This window comes from Molothrus aeneus, chromosome 1, assembly GCF_037042795.1.
Source record: "Molothrus aeneus isolate 106 chromosome 1, BPBGC_Maene_1.0, whole genome shotgun sequence".
In the NCBI taxonomy this organism is placed as follows: Eukaryota; Metazoa; Chordata; class Aves; order Passeriformes; family Icteridae; genus Molothrus; species Molothrus aeneus.
The window spans coordinates 71,142,827-71,168,055 of NC_089646.1; the positions used below are offsets into that span (position 1 = coordinate 71,142,827).

Here is a 25,229-nt window from a genome sequence, read left to right on the forward strand (position 1 = left end):
GCATACAAATGGAACTAAAAGTTAATCCTTCCCAGGCAAGATGAGAGCAGCTTCCCACTGGATACTGCACATACTAGGACAACACATTTCCCAGTTTAAGCCAGGCTTTATATGAATTGTAGGGGTCTATGGAGGATGAAACAGCTGTAGGCAGATAGCTCACACATTTCACAGAGAGATAGAACCTTTTCAAGTTTTTTTGAGATAGCAAAGGTCTGGATAGTAACTTATACCTATAATGCTATCAGGGCCATCAGGCCAACTCCAACTTCTACCCTCACACATCACTACTTGGAGAAGCAAAACCAAACATGTCTTGGCATTGATAAAAACCCCTAAATCAAGCAAAAGAACACTCTCAATACGTTCTATCCAATTGGTTAATACAATTGTATTTGTCATTTACTGCAGCATTATCAAACAGGAACATACCAAAGGCTTGGGAAAAACCGCTAAGACATTGTTCATGCTATTGGATACTATGAAGATTTATATCACTAACTCTGAATAATCATCCAAGCACAGCTCTGCTTCCAGAAGCACAGAATTTTTATTTCATGTAGTCTTCTTCTTTTTTTCTTTTACTTTAGATAAAGTTCAAGTGTTTTAACATTAGTGTTTGAATTGTCGTACATGCAACTTAATCCACCAGTAGTAATTTTATTTAATAATAATGCACTCTCTTCACAAATTAAATTTGCACTACATTGGATTTCACATGGGACAAACATTAAACAAGGCCTGCCAGTTCAGTATCAGGTACAACCCTACTTAGAAGCCATCTCAGGTTAATGCCTTCTATCTTATCCTGAATAAAACCCGACGTTGCAAGTTACATAAGTGAATGACTGAGGCCATTGAAAATCGTTCCTTAGCATCACCATCCTGACAGCTACTTCTAGGCAAGAAAAAACCCAATATGACTCCAGAATACAACTCTTGGCAACAACAGAAATAAGTTGCACTTCATTCTTGAACTGGGCACTGAAAATCTGTTTTGCAGAACAAAATTATTAAAATAGAGAATTGCTAAGGTTTGATTTTTATAATGAATTAAAAACCAAAACAAAACAGGATAATTCAATCAACAAATGCTACACTTAACACACAGCAGCAAATTAGATTCCAAAAATTATGAACTATCATACAAAGAAAGTTGTTGGGGATTATAAATGCCAGAAAAGCAATTACAGCTGCATGTGGGAAAAAATCCAAGTTACTCTGAGATACTCTTTCAGATCTCTGAAAAGTGAGAAGCTATAAAAGCCCTCTACTGCAATGTTTTTCAACCAACAACAAGATTAGATCGTTACTAAGACAAGCTTTGAAATAACCATATAGTTCCATGTAACTTTAGAAAGCACACAAGTTTTTCCTGATGAGCTGAGCTATTCCTATAAGTTAAGCTGTCCCTCCTCCCAATATACACATAAACCCCTCCTTCCATGGAGGAACCTCTCCATCTAAAAGCATATTATGTCATGAAGAGATCAAAGCCAAAACTTAAAGGTGTCTGCAAATCAAAGGTCAGAAAAAAAATTCATAGTCATCAGCAAAGGACAACAGTACCCATATTTTATAGGGTATAGCTTATCTTTACTTTTAGGGCACCCAACCTAATTTTTTAAATGCAAAGATACAGGCAAATTAGCAAGTATTCTGATAACAGATCCCAACTGAGAAGCTTCTATGAAAATTACTCAGGTCTGACACTTTTTCCCTTTCTTCTGTGCTACAGATATAATAAAAGAACTATTGAAATTCAGACCTAAGGGAATGCAGATGTATAAATATACGTTTTAGGTCTATTTCTGCTGGCAGTAAAGAAGTCTGCAAGTGAGGTATTTTACCTACCTTAAACATCCCAAACCTAGAGTAAACTAGCCAGTAGGGTCATGCTGCAGATGGCCTGCTCTTTTCTAGAGCTACTGGTCTGAAAAAGTATGTCCTTGAATAACTTGTATTTTCAGCTACCCCGCACAATATCACAGGCACAAAATAGCAGAAGCCAAGGAAACAGGGAATGGAGGCTAATTGGGAAAAATAAATTACTTCTTGTACTTCTTTGTACATGCTTAAGCCCCATATTAGTACTGAAGCACACACATGTGTATGTGAATAAACCAAATTGTGAGAGAGAGTGAGCACATGTGATAAAAGATGGGATAATGTGAAAACCCCAAGAGTTTTAATGAAGTCCTTTCTCCATTAAATCAAACAATCAGACATCACTAACTCTTTAATAAGAGATCATCAATTCACGGTTTGTATTTGTGACTACCTTATATAGCAACTGAAATAGCTATGTTGTGCAACACATATGAATAAATTAATTAAACTATTTAATTCCCCATAAATAAAACTGCAAATTTATTTTAACCGTAACACATTTCATAAGACATCTCTGGAGCAGTATTACTTTGAAAAGTTTTACAAGTCCGCTGCATTTAAAATTTCTGTTATGTTTCAACTTGTTCCAAGCTTACTAATGCTGGATCTTTCAGCAAAGCAAACCTGATCCATTGCAGCAGACATGTGATCTAGCATACAATCTTTACAGTAGAAACAGACTTACACAACAATTTTTTAAACTAACTTGAACTTGTAGAGTAAATTTTACCAGATCAACACATTCCACATTGCTATGGTAACTTGAGGATGGAACAAAAAGCCTTCAATTAATTCATTGCATCAGGCACTAAACTCTAAGCACCTGACCTACCAACCTTGCTTTGCAACTCAAGTGCCTCTTTTGTTCTCTCCCAGATGTTCTTAATCAATGAGACCTGCAGAATTTTCCAAATTCGTATGTTCTGAAGACTTCAGACCCTCATCAAATGAAAACTTAGTTAATTAAAGCTACTAGAATAAAATTAACTTCCAAGCTGTCGGAATAATCTACTTACCAATTATCAAGAACAGACATTCAATACTAGTCCATGATGGGCAATCCAAACCAGATTGAAAACAGATGATTAATACACTTTCCTACTTCATATTTATAGTAAGTTATAAAAATTCATAGGAAGCATATGAGGGTAAACCCCTAAAGCTGGTTAGAGAAAACTAACCTATGCTTGCTGGCCAAGAAAAGAAAAAACCCCAAACCAACAAAATCCCACCAACCAACCACAACAAAAACCCAACCACCAGATACGTAAAACAAATATTTTGCAGACACATGGCAATAGAAAAGTATCACTCTCACTCCCATAACAGGCACACTGTGGAAGCTCATCAGAAAAATGAAGTTACAAGTAGAAAATAGGTAAGATTGTACATCCTAGCACAGAAATAACTTGCTCACAGAACTGGGTTATGATACAGATGCACCTGGGCTGATCTCCTGAAGAGCCATACCAAAACCAGGCTGCTTTTGGAGAGAGGCTTATGGCATAGACACTCTCAGGCAGCATCCAAATTAGTTGAGCCTGAAAGAATTAAGCCAGTGCTGCACAAAGCATTTGGATGCTGCTGCAGTGAACACTGAGGTCCAGAGGGGTGTGCCCTTAGGAAAAGCATCAAACCCAGCCTGACCCCTTTCACATCTGCAAGGTGTAGCTCAAGCTGCAATGCTCTTGAGCAAGCAGACCTTCCCAAAACAGAACAGCCAAGGGCCAAGCATAGCATGGAGGTAACTCCTTCCAGCTCATGACCCCAGCTGGCTTTAGCAGAAATCAGAATGCTTCACCAGCATGAAATTAACTCCATATGCTTGATGCTGCAGGACTGCATTGTCCAAAATGTATCCATTAACTTGCACCACAGGAGTTGCAGTAACCCAGCTTTCTGTTAAAGCCTAACATCTAGCAAAATTGTCTCAATTTAGTCCTTAAATGGTTGCCCTTGCTGAAGGACTACTTAAAGTGTATGGAAAATATCTATCTTTATTCTGAAGCACTGTATTGCCTCAATTTTTTTCATATTTAAATTTCACTAAGTTCTCATTTGCCCACTTTCTACATTTATCTTAGGATTTCCAGTTAAAACTTAACTTGTGTCCATATGGTTCCTAGAGAATTTAAAAACCCCCAAAACTAGCAACTGGAGACCAAAGCATTTCCCCTGTAAGAAAAGGCTGAGAGAGATGAAGCTGTTCAGCATGGAGAGAAGGCTCGGGAGGAGTCTCATGATGTGTATAAATAATTGAAGGGAGGGCACAAAGAGAACAGAGCCAGGCTCTTCTCAGTGGTGACCTGTGACCACAGAGAGTGGGCACAAACTGAAACCCAGGAGGTTCCCTTGGAACATCAGGAAACACTTCTACTGTAAGGGTGACCGAGCACTGGCACAGATTACCCAGAGGGGGAGGGAGTCTCTGTCCCTGGAGATACTTAAAAGGCCACCTGGTCATGATCCTGGGAAACCAGCTGTAGGTCACAGTAGTTCTGCTTGAGCAGGAGGTTGGACCAGATGATCACCAGAGGTCCCTTCCCACCTCAGCCATGCTGTGATTCTGAGATTATTCTTGCCATGGTTTCTCTTACTCCAAAAGTTTTTTTTTCAAATGACAAAACAGCTCATAGCTTTCTTTCTCCTCTTACATCAAACAAGATGAAAAAGTACTTGTTATCTAAATATGAAATTCTTGCTCTGTGACTTTTTATGTAACAGTATTTCCTTCAATTCAACAACAAAGTAATCAGCTGCATCACTATCATGCAGAGTTATATTGCAGGAAGGGAGGAAGAAAATTCCCTCTACCCTACAGTGCACTGGAAGAAAAGGTTCACTATTTCTTAAAAGCTTTTTCAACTTGGTCTGTCTTAAAAAAAAAAAAAAAAAATTAGTTTTTTTTTAACTATTTGTCCAACACACTCAATATATGTAGTAGCATGTCTCAGGCATTCACATCATAAATAAATACATAAGGCCTACAAACTTTTACTGAATTACTCAATATTTTAGCCTGTGCTAGAGGAGATGTCAGCTCAGTTTCTCAAAACTGCAGCTTTACAATACACTAGAAATCCAAATACAAGTAACACCTTGAAGACAAGGAGTTGTCAGATTGAACTCAGCAGTATAAGGTTTCAGGACTTATCTTCTCATTAAAAAAAAAAAAAGGACTACTCATGCTATATTTTAAAGAGCTCCACAGATATGAGTTACCTAACTCAGATTTTGTAAAAAAAATCTTAATTTAGTTGGGAAGAGTAAGAACATCCTGAAAAAAGATTTTTCCCCATATTTTCATTAATTCTGTGTTTATGGAACACAGAAGTCCAGTATTTACAAATTTTCAATTAACAGAGATGGACTGCACACAGATCAGCTTCCAACATAGCTGATACCAATATCTACTTGATAACAACTTGCTTGCAAATACTAGACGAACTTTTTTATCAGGAACAAAACTTGTGTAAAATTTTCAGCAAGCATTCTTTCAGCTGGACAGAGTTTATGAGTCACATCTTTAGTTTAGAAAAAGGTAATTCTCAGAGGGAAAAAAAGCTACAGGAAGTTTGATGTAACTTACACAGAATTGAAATTACATATGGGAGAACTTCGAAAAGTTGCCAATGGTTGGTTCTGAAATGCAAAGCTCTAGCTCAACATTCTAATTTCCTTCTTTCCACCCACCAAAAACCCATCTCTTCTTTCCTTAACAGCAAAACCATCAGAAGGATGGTGTGCTGCTTCAGCACAAATCCAGCTTGTTTTGCTGAAGCTTTCAGCCACAGGATGGTTAAACACACACATAACTGAACTAGCTACAGTGCATATATAGAGAGGTTCACTTCTGCTTTCCCCAGCATCAAAAAGTAACAGGAACTCTAGCACAGGAACAGAACAGAAGCCAGGACAAAAGCAATTAAATTCCCCATCTCATAGCTCTGAGGATCCTAAAAGAAACACAACGTGCACTAAGTTAGGACACAGGAAAATACAACATAGTAATGACAGTCACTCGCTACTCAGTGGATAACTTGATATCTACCTGCCTAATAGGAGAGGCTTCTACTCTGTCCTCCTTTGTCCATAATTGTCATGCTTATCAGGCTACCTTATCTTGTTACTTCTTTGTGTAGTTACATACTTATGGGGACTAACCTGTCTCCTGAACAATCTACCAACACATCAGCCAAAGCTTAGACTCATCCATCAGGGACAGCTTCCAGCACACGCAGTTTTAGTCATTTGACAATTCCAACAGTTGCAAAAGCCTTAACATAAGCAGCTTGTAAGTGCATGTTACTGAAAACCTGTCAGAAACACCAGTGTCAGTAAAATGGAGTGGGTTTAAAGAAGCCACAACAGGAAAAGTTCACCTGGCTTCTCTATCAGTAAAGCCAACATCAGAGCACTATCAAACCTCTCAGGTTTCCTCCAGGCATTGCTCTTTTCTGCCAGGTTTGAAGCGAACTCTGCTTCCTTTTCTTTCAGCATTACGTACAAACCTCAACCCTTTCAAATGTTTTCTGTACTTCATTAAAAGTGACAGCAATCAGCCTTTCCTATCTGTTGATTACCAGCAGCTTTGATTACCTATTTATGTGAACCTTCCCATCCCATCCTTTCTCAGGGGAGCATGCATTCCAAATCAGGTAGTAAAACCACTCTTACTCACAAGTTGCCAGTCCACCTCCCATTATCTGCAGATCCAGGCAACACGACTAGGTATTTTTGTCTGCTTTCATATAGTAACAAGCCAAAGACTTCAGCTGACAACATCAAAACACCTAAGAAGTAGTCATTAGAACAAAAATTATTTGCCATCTTCTCAATTTCCTGTTTTATTTAGACTGCTATTTAAACTGAGATATAATGAACTGGCTGGAAGTAGCCCTGTTCTGCTATATTTTCATTCCGAACAAAAAATCAGTTGAAATATGGCAAAGGTCCACACAAAATTACAATGTTTGTGATTCAGAATTGAGAAGATCTGTTACCAAGACACCCCGCTCTCACAAATGCAGAATCTATATACTTTTCCCACTTCACTTTTTCTAGTAGAACATCTGAATTTCAAAGGCTACAAACAAAAAGAGCAATGCATTACAATATTCCACACCACCCCCCCCACCACAAAAGAAAACCCCCAAAGAAAATCAAACACCCCAAATCATAAGCAAAGCCTGGAGCTTATTATGAAGAAGCAGCAATACTTTGTATCTTTGTACTCATGGATTAGTTTAATATAACTGGAATCAAATCCCCAGAAAGCTATAAACAATTTTATTATGGCTGTAACTAGAAAAAAATTATCTCCTGAAAACCACAAATGTAACATAAGTGCTCAAAACCCTTATGATTTTCATTAAAGCTATTTCAAATTTTGGGAATGTCACACTTTTGTAGCAATAAAGAAAAAAATAAATGGCAAATTTCAAGACTAACACTAGTCCTACCAGTATAAGCTGCATTCCTTCAGGAAAGAGCATTAATCAAACATAGCAACCAAAGGGCATCATATCAATCACATTAAAAAGAAGTTTTCTTCACCTTATATGCACAAGCTTGAATTACAGTCATGGGTATAATAAACACATTTGTGGTCCAGGAACACAGATGAGACATTTGAGCCACAGTTTTATTTCTAAATTTTGAGTGTCTCAACTGGTATTATTCCTTCTTATGCAAAAATAATAGGGACAAAAATTTATATTGAATGTGTATATTTAAAGTCTTGCAAAAGATCTGGAATACAGGAAGAAGAAGGGACTTCCAAACCATACTGCTCATATGAGTAGCATTAGAAAAGTGGTATCCAGTGCTCTAGCAGATATTAAACTACTGCTATTGAAACCAATGGAAGAAGCTCTCAGAAGTTTGGGAACATCTGGCTGAGATACAGGACATGAAGGATGACTGTACACAGTGCTGGGCACCTAAAGGAACAGTGTCATCTCCTTCACGTGCTTCAAACTAGAAAAGCAAAGTTGTTAGACACAAGAAACATTTCCACATTTTTCATTACAATATATCTTAATCTCAGTTTGTAGATGTGATGTTGCTGCTGCTAGAAAGAGGAAGGGTGTTTTTGCAAAGAGCTAAGAAATCCCAGTCATCTGACTGTCATTTGCTGTTGCAACCAAGGGCTCTGAAGCATGGTTCAAAGACAAAACAGCTTCTAAGTCACTCGCTGACCACATGATGCTGGTTGTTTAAATCCAATGACACTTGAGCAAAATCTTTTTGTAACAGTCTTTGAAGATGAAGAGAAGAAATAAAACCACACCAAAATAAATTCCATTACGCACTCAGAGTTTAGACTGGCACTTCTCAGAGTCCTTTTAGGCAACGAACACTTGTACTGAAATTCTCCCATTCTGTACAGCACGTAAAGTACGAAAGCTTTCTATTGCTCAGTGGAAATCCTCAGGCAGCATTCCAAACATACTTCACATTCAATAAGAATTGCCAGTCATACTCTTTCTGCATCCACTCCAATTATGAAAAATGTCAGAATAAAGCCAGAGAAATTAATCTAACTTGGGGGCTGGGAGGAGCAGCTACAAAGCACTGAGAACAAATTCTGACTTCAGAAATAAATAGAAATAACTTTTTTAATGATGGTATGAATTTTTTTCACTGAAGCATAAAATTCACATGACCTTGAAATGGCAATCATGCCAACCTGCACTACTTTCTACATCCATCGTTTCTATTAAGAAAACTAGTAGTTCATTCTCAAATACCTTTGGGCATGTTAAAGCAAGAGAAGGTACATGCACAACTCTCTTATAAAGACAGGTACAAGAGACTGGATCTCTCAACAAAATGGGACATTTTGACTAACTTAGGAAACTGTTTAGACTTATTCTTGGATCTGAACTACAGCTCAGCCACCTACCTAAATGAAGTAATACCAGATGCTCAGGAAAAAAGTGAGGGAACTCTTCCAAAGACCATGATTTTCAGCCCATTAGAGTCTTCTGCAATCTACATTTTAGTATTTGGAAAATGACATAACTACAGAGGCACGAGACTATCAGATCTTGTTCAATCAGAATCAGTCTGAACAGTGCTATCACAATTGCTAGCTCAATGCCAGACTTCAGACTGCAAGAAAATCTGATGGCACTAAGTTAAAAAAGCTACTTGAGCTATATAAAAATATTTTTTCATTGTTCTGCATCTGTCACCTTTCCATGTCACTTAATATGAAGTGCCTTTTGAATCACTGTTGATACAAAAAAAATCCTTTGAAATGCACTCTCTAACTTATTGTAGATATCAGATTTCAAGACACACCTTTAGCATAAGGTCTAGCATGATATTTAATTTCAGCACTTCAGTATTATTAAACTTGTCTAAATTAAGTGTTAGTCCCCCCTTCTCTCTCTCCCCACTGCTACGGCCTCCTCCCTCCTTCTTTTAATAGGGACTTCCCACAGGCATCTATCAATTAGCAAGTCAGCAAAATAATAATTAAGATGTTCTTACATAATTTTGCATTGCTCTAAGACTGGAAGAGGTCTTAGGTCTTTTTTTTTTCCATGCATAACAACACAGCTACACAGGCTGCTGTTTTTCTAATTCTGGAGTATGTGCAGTGTCAATAACTGGAAACAACGTACTATGTTAACAAAGAAAAGAGAATATTTAATCAATCAGATTAATTGACTGGAATCCCCAAGGAAGCAGCTTGGGGATGAAACAGAAATTTTTATCAGTTCAAAGCCCCAAAGCACAAGTTTTCCAACATTCACTAATCATATCATGAAGAAGACCACACTGAAGCTCTCAATTGGACAAAGAGAAGTATGAAATTCTAATAATTCACAAACAAGACAAGCAGAACATAAACAACACAGCAGGAATTTTAAAAGAAGCCATACATTTTTAAAAGACCTTCAAATGCACTAACAAGTTGAAGTTTAGATGTCTATCACCCCAGCCATCCAGATGCTACTAGTTATTTCCAAATTTAAAGTGTTACTTTGTGTCTTTCCAACATTAGAAACTCTTAAAAGAAATGAAAATATAGGACTATTCACAAAATGCCTTTAGGTATCTTGGTAAACACATAATTATGTCTTTCACCTGTCTGCTACCCACAATTCCTTTCAATACCTTCCCACGAGTTCATTAAGTCCTCAAACTCAGGTGGCTGGTCAGCTTCTCTTTCCCAAAGCCACCTCCACAGGCTACCTCCTTTGTAGAACCCTATCTGTCTGGACAGCAACACTGACAGGACACTGAAGTGATTTTATTCTAAGCCATGTGTGCTACTTTTAAAACACAAAAGCTGTTAAGGCCAGCTGTGTGACAACTGTCCGAATACCTGCACTCATTTTGCTCCCTAAACTTTTACCAACTCAGTATTACTGAGTTCCCCATCTCCTTGGCTAGCCAAAGATTGCAGACACTTGGTAAACATGGTAGTGTTAATTATAGGAAGCATTGTATTAGTTGTGCAAGAGCTGTGAAACTCAGACCTGTCTTTAGTTGCAGCACCAAAAATAACATCCTGGCTCCTTATACCCCATTTCTGACAGGCTTTAGACTTTAGATGTGGCAGTCACGGCTTAACACCCCATTCTTTCTCCCAACACCGTACGACTTATCTCTTGGAAGTGAGCGCTAAAGACGCTACTGGAAACAATTTCTCCCACACTTGGCAAATACCCGTGATGTTCGCAGGGATACCGAAGCTCGATGAAACTACGCCTGTGGCACCAGGGTAACACCGGACCTGGCAGCGCCCCTCCTTAGCTCCCTCTGCACCGCTCCTACAACCTCCGCCATTCCCGCACAGGTTACAGAGGACAAGGAATGACTGAAGGAGCGATGCCAAGCGCCTTTCCCGGCCGCCCAGCGACACCGAGAGCCACCCCCGCCCAGCCCCGTGCACCCACCGGCGGCTGTCTCCGCCTCCCGGAGCCTCCCGGGCCCCGAGCCAGGGTCACTTACTGAGCTGCCCGGGCCCGGGCTCCCTGCCGCCGGCTCCCCCGAGCCCGCTGCTGCCGCCCAGGCTGCCCAGGGCCCCGCCGGCGGGCGGCGTGCCGCTCTGCCGCTCGAAGTTGCCCGGGTTGGAGAAGAAATCGCGGAGCCGGGGCAGCTCCCGGCCGCTCTCCAGCAGCTCCGTGTGCAGCTCCAGCGCCGTCAGCAGGAACTGGTCCCGCAGCAGCTGCGCCGCTATCGCGTCCATCGGCACCCGCGGCAGCTCCCCGGCCCCCGCGGCAGCATCGCCCAGCGCCGCCGCTCGCAGACCCGGCAGCTCCTCGGGGCTCCCCGCCGCCGGCTCCGGCTGCTGCTGCGGGTACGCCGGCCCGCCCGGCTCGGTGCTGCTGCTGCTGCCGCCGCCGGGCCGGGCCTCCTCGGGCTCGTCCTCCTCCGAGTCGCTGAGGAAGGGGTTCACACTGCCGCCCCCGCCGGCCGCCGCCGCCGCCATTTTACAGCCCGGCGCGGCGCGACCGCTGCCGGGGCGCTACCGCGGCAAAGCCTGCGCGGAGATGCCGCCGCAGACACCGGTCCTGGCGGGGCGGGGGCCCGAGCCGCTGCCAGGCCCCTGTCGATGGTGCTGATGATGTTGACGACGCCGCTGTCGCCGCGGGCGCTGCCGCCACCTGCGGCCACAGCAACTCCCCGCCACCGCCTCCTCGCCGGCCTCCCACCCGCCCTGCTGCCGCTTCCGGATCCCCGCTCGCGCGAGACTTCCCGCGGCCAACCGCCAGCGGCGCCCCGGCGCGCGGCCACACCCCCTCCGCGCAGGGCGGGGCCCGAGGAGAGGGAGGGACGCTGAGGGGCGTGGCCAGAGGGCGGAGCTTTGGGGCACGCCCGCGGCGGGGCGCGGGCCGGGGCGGGGCCGGGAGCGGCGGAAGGCGGAAGCCGGAAGCCGGAAGGCGGAAGCGGCCGTGGATCGCGGCGGGAGAGGAGGAGTGAGTCCGGGCGCGTCTGTGCCTCGCGCTTCCCCTGGGGAGGGGGCGGCCTATCCTGAGGCACCGGGAAAGGGGGCGGCCGATCCTGAAGCGCTGGCAAGGGGTGGGCACGGGCTGCGCCTCCCCGCTTCCGCAAAGCTTGGATCGCTCCGCAGCCTCCACGGCGGCCGCCCAGCCCGTACGGGCTCAGAGCGCTGCTTGGACGGGAGGGATGCGGGACTCGGCTTGGCCTCGGAGCTCGGGCTGAGGGGTTGGACCCTTGCCGGGTTGTGTTGGCTGGGCCAGGGTAGGGCTTCCCGGGGAAAGCAGCGCCCGGCAAGGGCCCCGGGGATGGACCTTGGAATGCCAAACGAGTGGAGTCACTGTTCCTAGAGGTGTTTAAGGAAAGGCTGGATGCAGCACTGGGTGCCATGGTTTAGGTGCCATGGGTTCGGTCATGGGTTGGACTCGATGTCAGCATCTCAGAGGCCTTTTCCAGCCAAGGTGGTTCTGTAACTCCGCGTTTCCGGTAGGTGTGTGAGCCATGTCCCAGCATCAGGTGTTGCTGCCATTAGGGAGGGCACAAGCGCGGGTGGATAGTAAGTTGGTGCTTCTGGAAGAAGGGTCAGGCAACCCAGGGGGACTACAGGGATGTTGTAAGGTTATACTGAGAGAAAATTAGAAGGGCCAAAACCCACCTAGTACTTAATCTGACTACTGCTGTATAAGAGTAAAAGACAACCAAATGTATTTGCAGATACATCAGCAGCAAAAGGAGAACTAAGGAAAATGTTTATCCTATTGTGGGATGTAAGAAGAAACTGTGGTAAAGGATGAGGAAAAGGCTGTGGTACGAAACATCTTCTTTTCCTTGCTCTTTAATGACAAAGCCAGTTGCCATTGTGATGTACAGCCCTGAGCCAGATGAAGGGAACAGGGAGTAGAATGATGCTCCCATTGGCTCAGAGGGTTACAAGGCTCTGCCTAGGGATCTGTTGCGTCAGGCAGTGCTACAGGATGCAGGAAAAGTGTCTGGAAGCTGGCCCAGCAGAAAAGGACCTGGGTGTGCTGATAGACAGTTGCCTGAAGATGAGCCAGCCGTGTGCTCAGGTGACCAAGAAGGCCAAGGGCACCCTGGCCTGAATCAGCACTTATGGCCAGCAGGAGCAGGGCAGGGATTGTCCCCCTGTACCTGCCACTGGTGAGGCTGCACTTTGAATCCTGTGTCCAGTTTTGGGCTCCTCACTACAAAAAGAATATTGAGGCACTGGAATGTGTCCAGAGGAGGGCAGTGGAGCTGGCGAAGGGTCTGGAGCACAAGTTTTATGGGGAATGGCTGTGGGAGCTGGGTCGTTTAGCCTGGAGAAAAGGAAGTTTAGGGGGCACCTTCCTGTTCTCTACAACCACCTGAAAGGAGGCAGTAGCAAGGTGAAGGTTGGCCTCCTTTCCCAGGTAACAAGTGATAGCAGGAAAAGAAATCACTTCAAGTTGTGCCACTGATTTTTTTTCTAATATGCATAAGATTGAATATTAGTAAAAATTTATTCACTGAAAGGGCAATCAGGCATTGGAACAGGCTGCCCAGGAAAGTGGTGGGATCGCCATCCCTAGAAATATTCAAAAGACATGTGAATGTGGCACTTGGGAATGTGCTTTAGCAGTCGACTTGGCACTGCTGTGTTAACAGCTGGATTCAATGACCTTTGAGGTCTTTTCCAACCTTAATAATTCTATGAGTGCATGAAGTTGTGCATCTGGAAGTGTGAAGTTATCACTTTTAAAAACATGATGCAAAGTGGTTACTTTGTGTGTTACCGGGTAAAAAACTTGAAGCTGGAATGTAGCAGCAGGAAGTGTGTGCTACTGAAGGAAGTTCAGCTCAGTGGAAGCTGCAAAGCAGGGCCAGCTTTGGTTTCTGTTTGATTTCTTTGAAAATGTTGTTTCATCCCCACCAATGGAAGCTCTGTGTAAACCTGATCCACTAGGACCTGCATATTGGGGCTGAACTCTTAGTAATAGAATAATGTGAATGTTTGGCAGTGACATGGAGATCTAAAAGCCCTCTGGAGTACTCACTCCAAACCCTTCCATTCACATGGTGGTGTGCCATAAAAGACTGTGCTTTCCAGTTTTTTCCAGGATTTGCATAAGTTTTCTGTAAATTTTACACTCAATTTAGCTTTCTGTCCTATAATAAACTTGGCATTTTATTACTGCTGTGTTGTTTTATCTTGTTGATCCACACTAAAAAGAACGTAAGTGGCAGAGCATGAACTGGTTGTAGCATAACGTAAAATAGCAGTGTATTGAAAATTCTTAAAAATTCCAGTGGGACCACAACAAAAATGGGGACAAAAACGTCTCCGGTAGAATTGAGAACCTTTAAGGTAACCTTCTGCTATTTCCATTCCTTTCTGGAGAGTTAGAGCGTGTTCAGAGTGAGTTTTTTGTAAGCTGGCTCCGGTGCTTTGCCTCCTCGGGGGAGGAGGGCGAGCCCTGCCGGGTCCTGCAGCGGCCTCTGGCGGCGACCCGCGGGCTCTGCAGCGCCCGCGTCTGCCTCTCTCTTCACAAACTCATTTCTGCCCGCTTCTCGGGGCCGTGCCAGTAAGGACTAACTTTTTTCACTCTTCCACGCTGAAAATCGATGTAAAAGCGTCCCACTGTTTCCGTGCTTTGGAAGAGGTTTGTTTGGGTTTGTGAAACTAAATTAAATATTTACAGATGTCACTTGATTGCTCCAAAATAATTTATGGATGGCTGGGAAAAAGCTGTCTTCACTGAAATGTATATTCCAGGAATAAAGAGTGTAGGTAGAAAAATGTAACTGTAACAATATGTTTAAAAGAATTTATGTGCCAAAGGGGTATTGTTCTGAGAAACCAGAGAAGAAAACCTGATAGTGTACTGCCTCAGAGGATGTGTGAGGCAGAAAAAGCTGCATGAGTTCTGGAAATGGAGCATTGTATAGGTCTACTTGAGGCAGACAGCTGCAAATTAATTATTCAGTAGTCATTCTAAGAGAGGCAGATTGTTGATCAAGCTGCTTTGCCTCTTAGTGGAGTTGCTGTCTCCTAACTTTTAAAGGATTTGAGTTCTATGTCTGAAGAACAACATATCTAAATACATCTTGGAAAGCTAAGAGTCCAAAATACAGGAGCTTGTACAAAAAAAATCTGAGGAGTCTTTTTTTGGAGGAGGTGGTGTAAACATTTTTTTTTCAGTCTATGCATGTTTTGTTTTATGAACTTTTACATTTATGGTACTTGAGATGAAAAATGAGTAGAAAAAAGTTTGTTTTCAATGTGTTGATGTTGGTAGGAGTGTTAAATCTTGAGATAATGCCTGGGACTTTAATGAACTGAAACATATGAGCAGTTTCAGGTTCCCTCTGTTGTTTGGTGGTGTGATGGGTGTGTAAATTATTCTTTCTTTCTGCACTACTCTGGTGCAGCATCAGGCATCCTCGCAGCCACTGAACACACTGTTTAAGTCAAGCTTTATAGGCGTTTCTGTTTCAGCTCCCACAGACAAAGTTAACTTCATTCAAAGAAGTTAATTCTCTTAGGTACATACTGGGGCTTTTTTCTGTGCTGAATGCTTGAAGTATATGAGTTAATGTGTTCTAGTGGTATGGAATATTGATCCCAATATTTCTGGGTGGGGCGTGCCTGGCCTCGTCTGACCCTTGCTGCTGGACCAAAGGCGGCAGCTGTGGTGTTTTCACCCCAGAGATACCTTTGGCTGGCTGGATGCTGCAGCTGGGCACTCGGAACAAATCCAGGCAAAGTAGGAACTCAGTTTACCGCTGGTGGAAAAGGTTCAGGCGACAGTGAAGAGAAACAGGAGAGGATTCTATCATAGAGTTTTAATCCAGAGTTTTATTCCAGGATGGTAGACCTCTGAATGTGGTAACAGCTCACTGACAGACACCCGACCGCATGGTCCCGTCTCCTTTTAAGCCCCGGGGACAGGGGGAGGGGAAGGGGCAGGTGAGGGCCAACCAGGTGTGAGGAGGGGAAGGCTCAAGGGATAAAGACACTTGGACAGGCCAATGAGCCCGGACCTGAGGGGCATCTTTTGAGCTTCTGCCAACCACACGATGCCCTTGCTGGAATGTTAAGATTGATGGACAGCTCTTAGCAGGAGGGCAAAGGGAGAGGGGAAAGGTTGGCACACCTGGGGAGGTTGGGATAGGTGAAACAGAAAATGCCATCACACTGCAACATAGTGGTCCTATAAGGAAATAGGGTAGCTTTTTTTAATCTGATTGGGATCCCAAATAGGGCACAGGGAACAAAATAATGGAGAACTATCTGAAGCAAATCTAGTTTCTATTTTAAAATATTGCTGATCTGTGAGTTCTACCAACTCTTGCTTAAGTTTTCTTCTTAAAGTGAGCTGCCTGAAAGAATCTTTGTCTATATATGTTTATTGAAGGCTGACTTTTCCCTCCTTTCAGAAGAAACTTGATGCCAATTATAATTTTTATGTTTGCTTTTTAACCTTAAAAATGAATTTTAATGCTTTGTTAACTCTAACCTCTAAAGTATTTTTATATTTTGTGGGAGCCAAATAATGAAGATGTTGAGATGCATAATGTTGGTAGCTTGTACTTAAAAACCTCTGCCACATCTTTGAAATTGCATCTGTCCATTCCAGTATCAAGGGAATGTTTTAATGTGAACAGCCTGTAACTATCAGTAGTTAATGGTTACTTGCGTGTTACATTCAGATGTAGCTTTGCTCAGAAAAAATCTACTTTATAAGGGTTTGGTAAATTGGGATTTTAAGTAAAGGTACTACAGCAATGTGAATCGGCACTTGGAAATATTTTCAGTGTCACCAAAAACATGATAATGACCCATGAAATTAGGTGAAGACTTGAATTGAACAAAACAACTCCCCAAAATCCCTTTGAATTCAAGTTGGCTGTGTTTTTCCACCTCCAAAACTGCTGTATGGAAGTGTTACTGTAAACAGTGGGTATTTGGAAACCTACCATCAAAAAAAGACATCAAACACACTAAGAGCCTAGGGAGTATTTTAGAAAACTTGTTCAGGCTTTATTATGTGTATATTTATGGCTTTGTGAGAATGAATATGTAAGGAAAATTGCTGTTACAGTTGAGTGAGGATTTATAAACTGTGAATCAAAGACGTGACCTTTTAGACACTGCAAACACTTGAGTATTAAATTACTTGGGCCTTGTTCACCATAGCCTGAGGAATGGAGCACATTTGTCTGGGCTGTAGGCTGCCCAGAAAGGTTTTGCAGAGGCTCTGAGATGGGTGCCTGACCCTGCCTCAATGTGGTGAGGGACAGGGGAGGCAGGGAAGGGAAGATGCTCTGTGCTTTTGCTGTCTGTTTCATGTTATTCCTCTTCAATTTAGTATTTGCACAGTTTTGAACAAAAAAATCTGCATTTTTTTCCTTATATGGCCTGCTGACTACAACTAATGTGGGATGCAGGCTTCAAAGAATGAAGGAGTCTGAGGACATGCTTTGAGCATGGTGAGTTAGGTCTTTTGTTTGGAGGAGATGGCATCCTGTCCTGCTGCCAACACAGAGGTTTGTGCTGGGAATTCAGGGAACTAAACTACAGCAAAGTCATCTTTATTCTTCCTGCTTTTTTTTTCCCCCTTTCTTGCGGTTATTTTCAATTGAATTCATTCTTTAGAATGCTTAACTATCCAGTTGTACGCCTGGCTGTGCCAGCCCAAGGAAGAGTCTTGCCTTGGGAATAAGTGGGCAGGAGCAGAGGACAGGACAGCTCTCTGCAGCTCTAATGGCTTGGTTTTTCTTGGAGTATTCGTAACTGTGAAAGCCTCTTGTTCTGCTAACTGCTACTCCCATGACAGCTGTTTTTGTATAAAAGACCTGATAAAATGTATTTGCCTTGCTGGTCCCAAGTATTTTGGAAAATATGCTTTTAGTTAGAAGCAAGTTTTGATAGGTGGCAGGGTACAAGTGAATAACTGATACCCAGATCACCTCAAATATGAGAACTGGGGAGTTGTTGCCCATCTGTATTCTCCAGGTTTGTGGGTTTCTCCCTAGCAGTTTTTGGTTTGTCTTCTGAGCTCTTTTTTTCTTTTCAGTGGTTCTATTGCTGTCATTTGCTGAAAGAATTTGAGTGCTGGGGAGTTTTCATTTTAAATCAGCAGTTCCCCATATTGCAAAGAGGCAGAACACTGATTGTTTTCAGGCATAATTTTCTGTTTCCATTAATTATTAGACTGAGTCAGCAGCTGAAAAATAAAGGTGTATTATACAAATGAAAAGTGGCTTGGCTTTGTAATAAAAACAAACACAAGCTCACCGGGCTTCAGCAGAGGGTGTTTGCAAGTTGATATGTCATAAATGCTAATGAATGTTAACTACTCGGTTAGCGGAGGCCAATGTAGGAGCACAGAGAACTTTATACTAAAGTAAAGGCCAATATTTCAGGCTGCAGTAATTGATAAGTTCAGTGACTCTTTGAGTCCTGTGGGAGCTTAGGGAAATGCTTCCTTTGTGAACAGCTTGCAAGTACAGCTGCTGGTGGAAGAGTTAAAGATGAGGTGATTGCTTTGCATAGAGATTTCTTACTGGACCTCAAAGTATCCTTGCACAAATATTGTGCATGCTTATGCTATGACTTGATGCTCTTTTAAAGGAGACATAATCCATCCTTTTTATTATTTTTCTACACTTTACACCCTGACTGTTGCAGTTCTTTTAAACCTGGAGGGGTGGGATTTGCCGGGTTTCTGTGTGTGCGGTGGTGCCGGGCGCGGTGCAGGACCCTGGAGAGCGCCGGGCGGTGGGAGAGCACCACCCCCGGCCTGTCCCAGCTCCCAGCCATGCCCGCTCTCCTGCTCCGTCCTTCAAACGAGTTTTTGTTCTCAGTGGGGAGCTTAACTTGCCTCTGGCCGTGTCAGCCTTGTTTGGCAGCTAAAGGTGTTTTCTATACCTTTACCTGCCAAACAAGGCTGACACGGAACAACAAGAAAAGAGTCAGGGAGGAAATGAGGTGCAGTGCAAAGGACCAAAACAGGCCATAACTAACCTCACGGATGCTGCAAAAGCGGGGGAAAAAATCAAGGAGGAAGACACAACTTTGATGGGGAAGATATGAGAGACATGGCATGGATACTGAAAACGAAAAAAAAAAAAAGAAAAAAATCTTTGCCAAAGTGAAAGCCATCAAAAGGCATGGGATGCCATGAAGTGCAGGGATGTGCACCAAAGCTTGCCAAAATTGATCCCCATTGAAATGCTGGAAACAGAAAAGAAGGACTTAGGAACATTCTGGAATGGAGAAACGATCAAAGGAAAGGTAAAGGTATAGAAAATGTAGATTATGCTAGCCGGTTGAATAGTATCGAGCTATGCATTCTGGTCAACTTGCTAGCATAACTAAATAGTACTTTTGAACCCAGAAAGTTCTGAAGTCTTTTACTAAAAAAAAAAAAAAAAAGAAAAAAATCCCAACTTTTGAAAAGGTGGGAAATGACAAATTGATTCTTTGGCTGCCTTTTATCAAAGTATTACTCTATGCTTGCAAGATGTGGTCTCTTTTTTTCCTTCAAACTGAAGCTTTTGGTAAATTTGCATTCAGAGGCTCATGTGTAAGATCCAACAGATGTGCTCGTTGCTGTATGACATAATTCTTGTTTGTTTGTAATGGTTGCTCTCGGTAAGCAAATGTGACTTAGTAGAAGGAAAACAACTTCTGCCAACTTTTTAAAACCTTCATTATTCATATTAGCTTCTCTAGAATGTACATAAAGCACTGTTTGTTTGGTTTTCTGTTCGTTCTTTTTTTTTTTTTTTTGTTAAAGGGTATTTTTTTCCTCTGTGTGTATATATAATACATTTGCAAACTAGTTTTGCAAGAGTGTAACTGAAAGTTATTTTTTTTCATCCTCATCCCTGTGTGTTAGGTTAATATTTATTGTATGATCCTTGCCCCTTTGTTGTTAAAGGGCAGAACTGTCATGCCTGTATTGGTACTTCTGCTTTATTGTGTATTTTTATTGCAAATGGCTTTTAAAATACCCCAGGGGCCTTCAGCCTTGGTTTGTGAGGGAGGGCTCCAGTAAGACAAAAGATTGCTGTGGCAAGCTGCCTTCCATGTGCTTGTCTTCTCTTAAGTGCCACTTGTCCCTTGACTCTGACCTGTGAAAACTGGTCGGATGTGTTTTATTAGACGCTGTCAGGCTGATGTTCTTTCCCCAAAAGTGCCCCATAAAACTTTTAATATGAAGAATCCATCTACAAAATCTCCAAGCAGGTTAAGAAAAAAAAAACAGTGACAGGAAAGCATTCTTGTTTTATTCAAGAATGCAGAAATCTGAGGGAATCTTCTACTTTTGGTGGTACAAAAAAGAATTAAACAGTCCATATTGAGATGAAAAAGAAAAAATATAGTATCACAGTGATGTTTGAAGAAGACTTGCTGGTAGGGTATTGCTGAATGACTTAGAAATCAAGAAATATGCAAGAGGATTTGCTGATAGCTCCTGAGACCCAGGATAGGTCCTCCAAATGCTGTTGCTCAGTGAAATAATTCACAGCAAGATCACTCAGGGTTTCTCATTGTTGGGTTTTGTTTTTTATGAGTTCTGACATTTTAGCTGCATGCATCCTGAGTGTATGTAAAGCTAAATTTCTACTCCATGTTTTGCCTGCACTTGGCTAACAAATGCTACAAAAGGGTGTTCTTGTTTTCTCTTTAATACCTCAAAAACGTAATTGTTTCTTAATTAAGTGCTCTTGTTCTCTTTATTACTGCTGTCCCATTGTCAGTGTTGTTCTCAGGTATGGGCTTTTTTCCTGGAAAACTTGTGGATACACTTTCCCATGTTTAAGGATAATTCAGAGAAAATTGCATAGGCTGACACTGCTTTGCAGGGTGTTCACTGCTTTGCAAGGTGTTCAAGTATTGGAACACTTGATGTTTCATTGATGCTTTGCAGGCCATAGTCAAATTTCTCTGTAGGGGGATAGAATATAAGGAAATAAAGGTAGTGTAGAAAGTAATCTTACCCCTAAGGAGTTGCAGCTGGGCCAATTATGAAAGAGTAGGAAGAGGCCTGACTTTAACAGGCCACAGCTGTAACCAATGAGAAGAAGAGTGCTATAAAAGAGTGGGGTGGCTGGTTGAGAGAGGAATTGGAGTCAGTTGGCCCCTTTGTGAAGAAGAAAGGGTCAGTGCTCTGAGGAGCTGTCCATGAGGAACACTAAGAAGGTATGAAACTCTTGTGATAAGGAGACAACAGTATGGAACCCCTGCAATAAGATGACAACGTTTCTCCCTGAAAAATTCTGGCAAAAGAGACTTTTCTAGGCAGGCAGAGTAATTTTGATTATCAAGTGATGTTAAAAAGAAAATGAAGTATTCTTTGAGCTCTTTGCCTCAGGTTTGGATGTGCTTTACTGAACCACATTTAAAATTTAAAATAGTTGTCATTTGTTATTGTAATCCCTAAAATGCTTAGTGAAGATGTTGAACATAAAATAATTTTAAACAGATAGTTTGAATTACAAAAGCCACTTCAGTGCCAGAGCAAGTGGAAATACTGTAGTTGCAGTTTCATTGTCTGGCAGAGTATGTTATACTTCAATAGAGAAAGAAAATGAAAGTTTGGGGAAGAGGAAAATGGAATTTATCACTTTCCCACTTCATACGTGATGAAGTCAAGATGAGGATTTGGGGTTTCCTATGTTTAAGTAGTGGGTGAAGATATGAGAGTTACTCAGAATTGGCTGGTACATCTCATGTAAATTACAGCCTCATGCAGTCAGTAGGTGTGGGCTGTGACAGTAGGAATGACTTGAGTGTATTTCCTGACTGGTGTAGCTCTTTAAATTAGTGAAAGAATAGGGTAGGGACTGCTAACACCGCCTTTAGAGCTAGCATGTCGTGCAAAGTACTGTCAGACCACCCAACTTCCATTTGCTCATCTGCCCTAAGAAAAGAATAATGTTTTAATGTGTAGACAAACTGTACAGTCACAACTTTGACAGTTAAATTACAAAAAACATGACACTTTTTAATTGAAAAATATTAGCCAGAAGCACAGCAGACATTCTTGTCTGTTTCTTTTTTCTGTAAAAGATAAGGCCATTGATGCTTATTGAAAACACATTTTCTTCATTTTAATCAACAGACTTGATGGTATTTGTGAAGCATGGCCCCTCTAAAAGAAATTACTAATGTACCTTGAGCTCCTTGTTTTGACACTTCATTGTCCTTAAGAAAATAGTCCTGCCCATGGAGCGTATTCCATGCAGTGTTTTGTGTATGTTTTACTGCATATTCAGAGAAAGAAAAATATAAAAGGGAATTGTTACCTTTTGTATGAAGAACTGTATTGTGTTGCAGTACAAGTATGGTTTTCTTTGCTTTATAAATAATGCTGAGAGATGACAACTTCAGAGGCAATGCAAGTTAGATATAGATTACTTGAGGAAAATGAGTGCTACATTTAATTATGTCAGCCACCCTGTTAATTCTTGAGGGACCTGATCCAGCCTGGTGCTGTGGATGTAGCTTCTATGGCATCAAAAAGAAAGTTTGGAAAAAAACAGTCTTGTTAACAAATTACAGATGAACTTGAAAAGAGGGAAAAGCTCATGTGAAGAAGAGTTGGTCTTGGGTGGCTCATTGCAACTGTCTTGCTCCCCTGCCACCATCACAGTCTGGATGTTTTAGTCTTTGCACAGATGTGGCTGCTGGAGAGGAGCTTGTGGATGATAGCAGGATTTTTTGGTATTGTTTTGATAGGTGTGAATACAAAGAAAGAAAGGGTCTCTTCATCCTGTTCGTCACCAGCTGAGAGCTTAACTTTCTCCCTGAGAATTCAGGGTGAGGGGAGAGAACCACCAAAAAACCCTTCTCTAATCTGCATGTATCACTTTATTCTGGAAAAGTAATTAATTGCAGTCAGAAGGTCCTTGCTGCTTTTCTTTCTTTAATCTCCTAGACCTTAGGGAAGGTGTTTGCTGGTTCTGCCTTGTTGTCTCTCAGATCGATTTAACCTGTGCATCTTCTCACTCTCTTCTCTGCTCCTCTACAATGTCCAAAGAAGCGAGAAGCTCTGAAGTCTCCTGGAGCCCCCTGCATCACCTTGGCACTGCTCATTTTCTACTTCCTCTGTGTGAACAACTTGCATTTAACAGGCAGTGAGTAGCTTAGTGGATCTTTAGTACTTTCCTGTTAAGGATCTGAAAAGAATCTTTGTTTAAGAATCCACATCAGCTTTGTGATTTTGACTCCAAATTGTTTGAACAAAAATATTTTATTGGAATAGTTTAAGGTCAGGCATACTGGGGGTTGGACAGTATCATTATTGGCTCTGTATCGTTTAGGAGATGGTGACAGAAGGGGGAAAATGCAGAAAGAAAGGAATATAAATTAGAGTCTGATATATGGCTTACTAGTTGGGCTGAGTCTATAGAGGAGGTGATTTGGCTGTCTGAATTGTATTAGGATTCCAGGATTCTGTTGTAGCTAGTGATGTGTTTGGGTGGGCAGTAAGAAATGACACATGGCAAATAGGTTGCAACATGCTTCTCTTATCTACAGGACTCAGAGTGTCTTTCCTCTTGGTGTGACAGGCAATGATTTAACAGAAGAAAGTAGAGTAATGCAGTCAGAATTTGAGCAAAGCTTGTGTTTTGCCCTGTGAAAACAAGGACTGTGGAAGTCCTACTGCACTAAGGGATTGCCTGAGAAAATATCACAGGACACAAAAATATTGAGATATCTTTGGCTCAAGTTTTCTTGACATAAAGATATAAGATGTATTTCCAAGTGACTGTTTATCTACATTCTGGATGGCCGGGCACCTGAGGGCAGAGATGTTTTGGCACTAGTCATAAATACTTAGAGATGGCTCCTTGTCCTCAAAAGTGTGTATGCTTAAACATTTTTGTTTTTCTCCTCTCAGCAAGCTGTGCCTTTTGCTTTTTCTTGTAAGCTAGTGCTTAATCCAGTTTTGCCTTTTATCCTGGTTATTTTTTCCTTTTGAGGAAGAAATTGTTATTGAAATAGTTATCCTTATTGTTTCCATGCCTTTTGAGCTATCTTGAACAGTCGAGCACCAGGCTCTGTAGAGAAATTTGCATTCAGCTGAGTGCAATTAGGAGCTTTCCAAAGCCTCTCTACCTATGGGAAACTATTTGTAAGCTTGAGGACAGAATATTTTTCACAATGTTGTGTCTCAGTGATGACACACCAAGTCCTGCATTCGAGGAGCGCAGGGTAAGGTAGAGGCAGAAGGGAGGGCTGTGACAGGAGCAGGTGCTTTGGGAGCTGCCTGTCTGGAAACCATGTGATGGTGTTGAGCAGTAGGATATGTTGGGCCCAGATAAATGGTTTGTGTAATGTAATCAAACTGATTGCAAAAGACATACTCTTTTCTTTTTTTTCTTTTCTCACTAATTCTATAGATACTATAGTCAAAGCATTACATTTGAATTGTGTTGATTGAACTCTTCTGTTTGCAAAGACAGGGCTAGGGAGAGTTTAAAGCAAAGAGAATTAGTGCAAAAAACAGATTAGGTTACTAATACTTTAATTGGAAGAACATAGAATATGTTAAGCTATAGAATTGTAGCACTGGGAGCATACAACAAGTAGAAGTAACAGCTTTCTTTAGTAGGGTGTTTAGTCTCATCAGTTTAAGGCATGAGTAGTTCATATTCTCTTATTAAGCACAACTGCATCAAAAGTAAAAGCCCTGTGGAAAATAAAACTGATTGAATAAAATAAGCTCTGGCACTAAACTTAGTGGTATTTCTGTGATTATGATTTCATATATTTAAATTGGTGCAGGAACCCTGAATACTTGAAAAATAAACAAACTGATATTTACAGATATTCCAAATCTCTTGGAATCTCACTTGTAGACAAAAAAGTAAGTTCCTGATTAACAGAAAGTTTTTGTTCATTAAAGTGTGACTACTACGTGTCTCTTTGAAGTGTTTGAGTATTTTGTTAGCTCCATTTTTTATTTAGTTTTCTCTCTAAATATCTCAAATGAGAAATTGCTACAGTAATGTTTCAGATTAGAGTTGGAGTTGTTGCATCCGTTTCAGTAAGGAAAATGGGTGCAATTGGAAGTTATGTTTAAGTTGCATGCAGATCTGAATTTTCTTTGGGTTAGTAAGTAATACTGTGTATTATCTTTAAAACCTTTTTTAGTGTGTTTCTTTTTTTTCCACTGGTTTTCCTGGCCTTTTAAGTTTTTGTTTTAAAAAACATCTTTCAGAGTTAAGGTTATGTGGTAAGGAAGCCTTTTATTCTTATTTGGTAAGAGTGGTAGATTTACCATATGGTGGCTGCCTGTGTCTGTTTAGCTACTGGAATTCTGAAAGTAACAAGATAAACTTAATAAATATATTGTCATTGAGAAGCTCTAACTAAATTCTTA

General features: G+C 41.7%; 2 protein-coding genes across 4 annotated transcripts in view; one reads left to right on the forward strand and one right to left on the reverse strand.

The window, feature by feature from the left end:
* The window catches only part of RELCH (RAB11 binding and LisH domain, coiled-coil and HEAT repeat containing), a 76,933-nt gene extending 65,416 nt beyond the window's left edge, over window positions 1-11,517 (reverse strand). For both annotated transcript variants that reach the window (XM_066559329.1, XM_066559321.1), the window contains exon 1: window positions 10,861-11,517. In XM_066559329.1, the coding sequence (XP_066415426.1) occupies window positions 10,861-11,341 (481 nt within the window). In that variant the 5' untranslated portion in view covers window positions 11,342-11,517. The remainder of the gene's footprint in view (window positions 1-10,860) is intronic.
* A 203-nt stretch (window positions 11,518-11,720) lies between these two features.
* The window catches only part of PIGN (phosphatidylinositol glycan anchor biosynthesis class N), a 100,818-nt gene continuing 87,309 nt past the window's right edge, over window positions 11,721-25,229 (forward strand). For both annotated transcript variants that reach the window (XM_066545614.1, XM_066545620.1), the window contains exon 1: window positions 11,721-11,828. The gene's annotated coding sequence lies outside the window, so the exon portion shown is untranslated. The remainder of the gene's footprint in view (window positions 11,829-25,229) is intronic.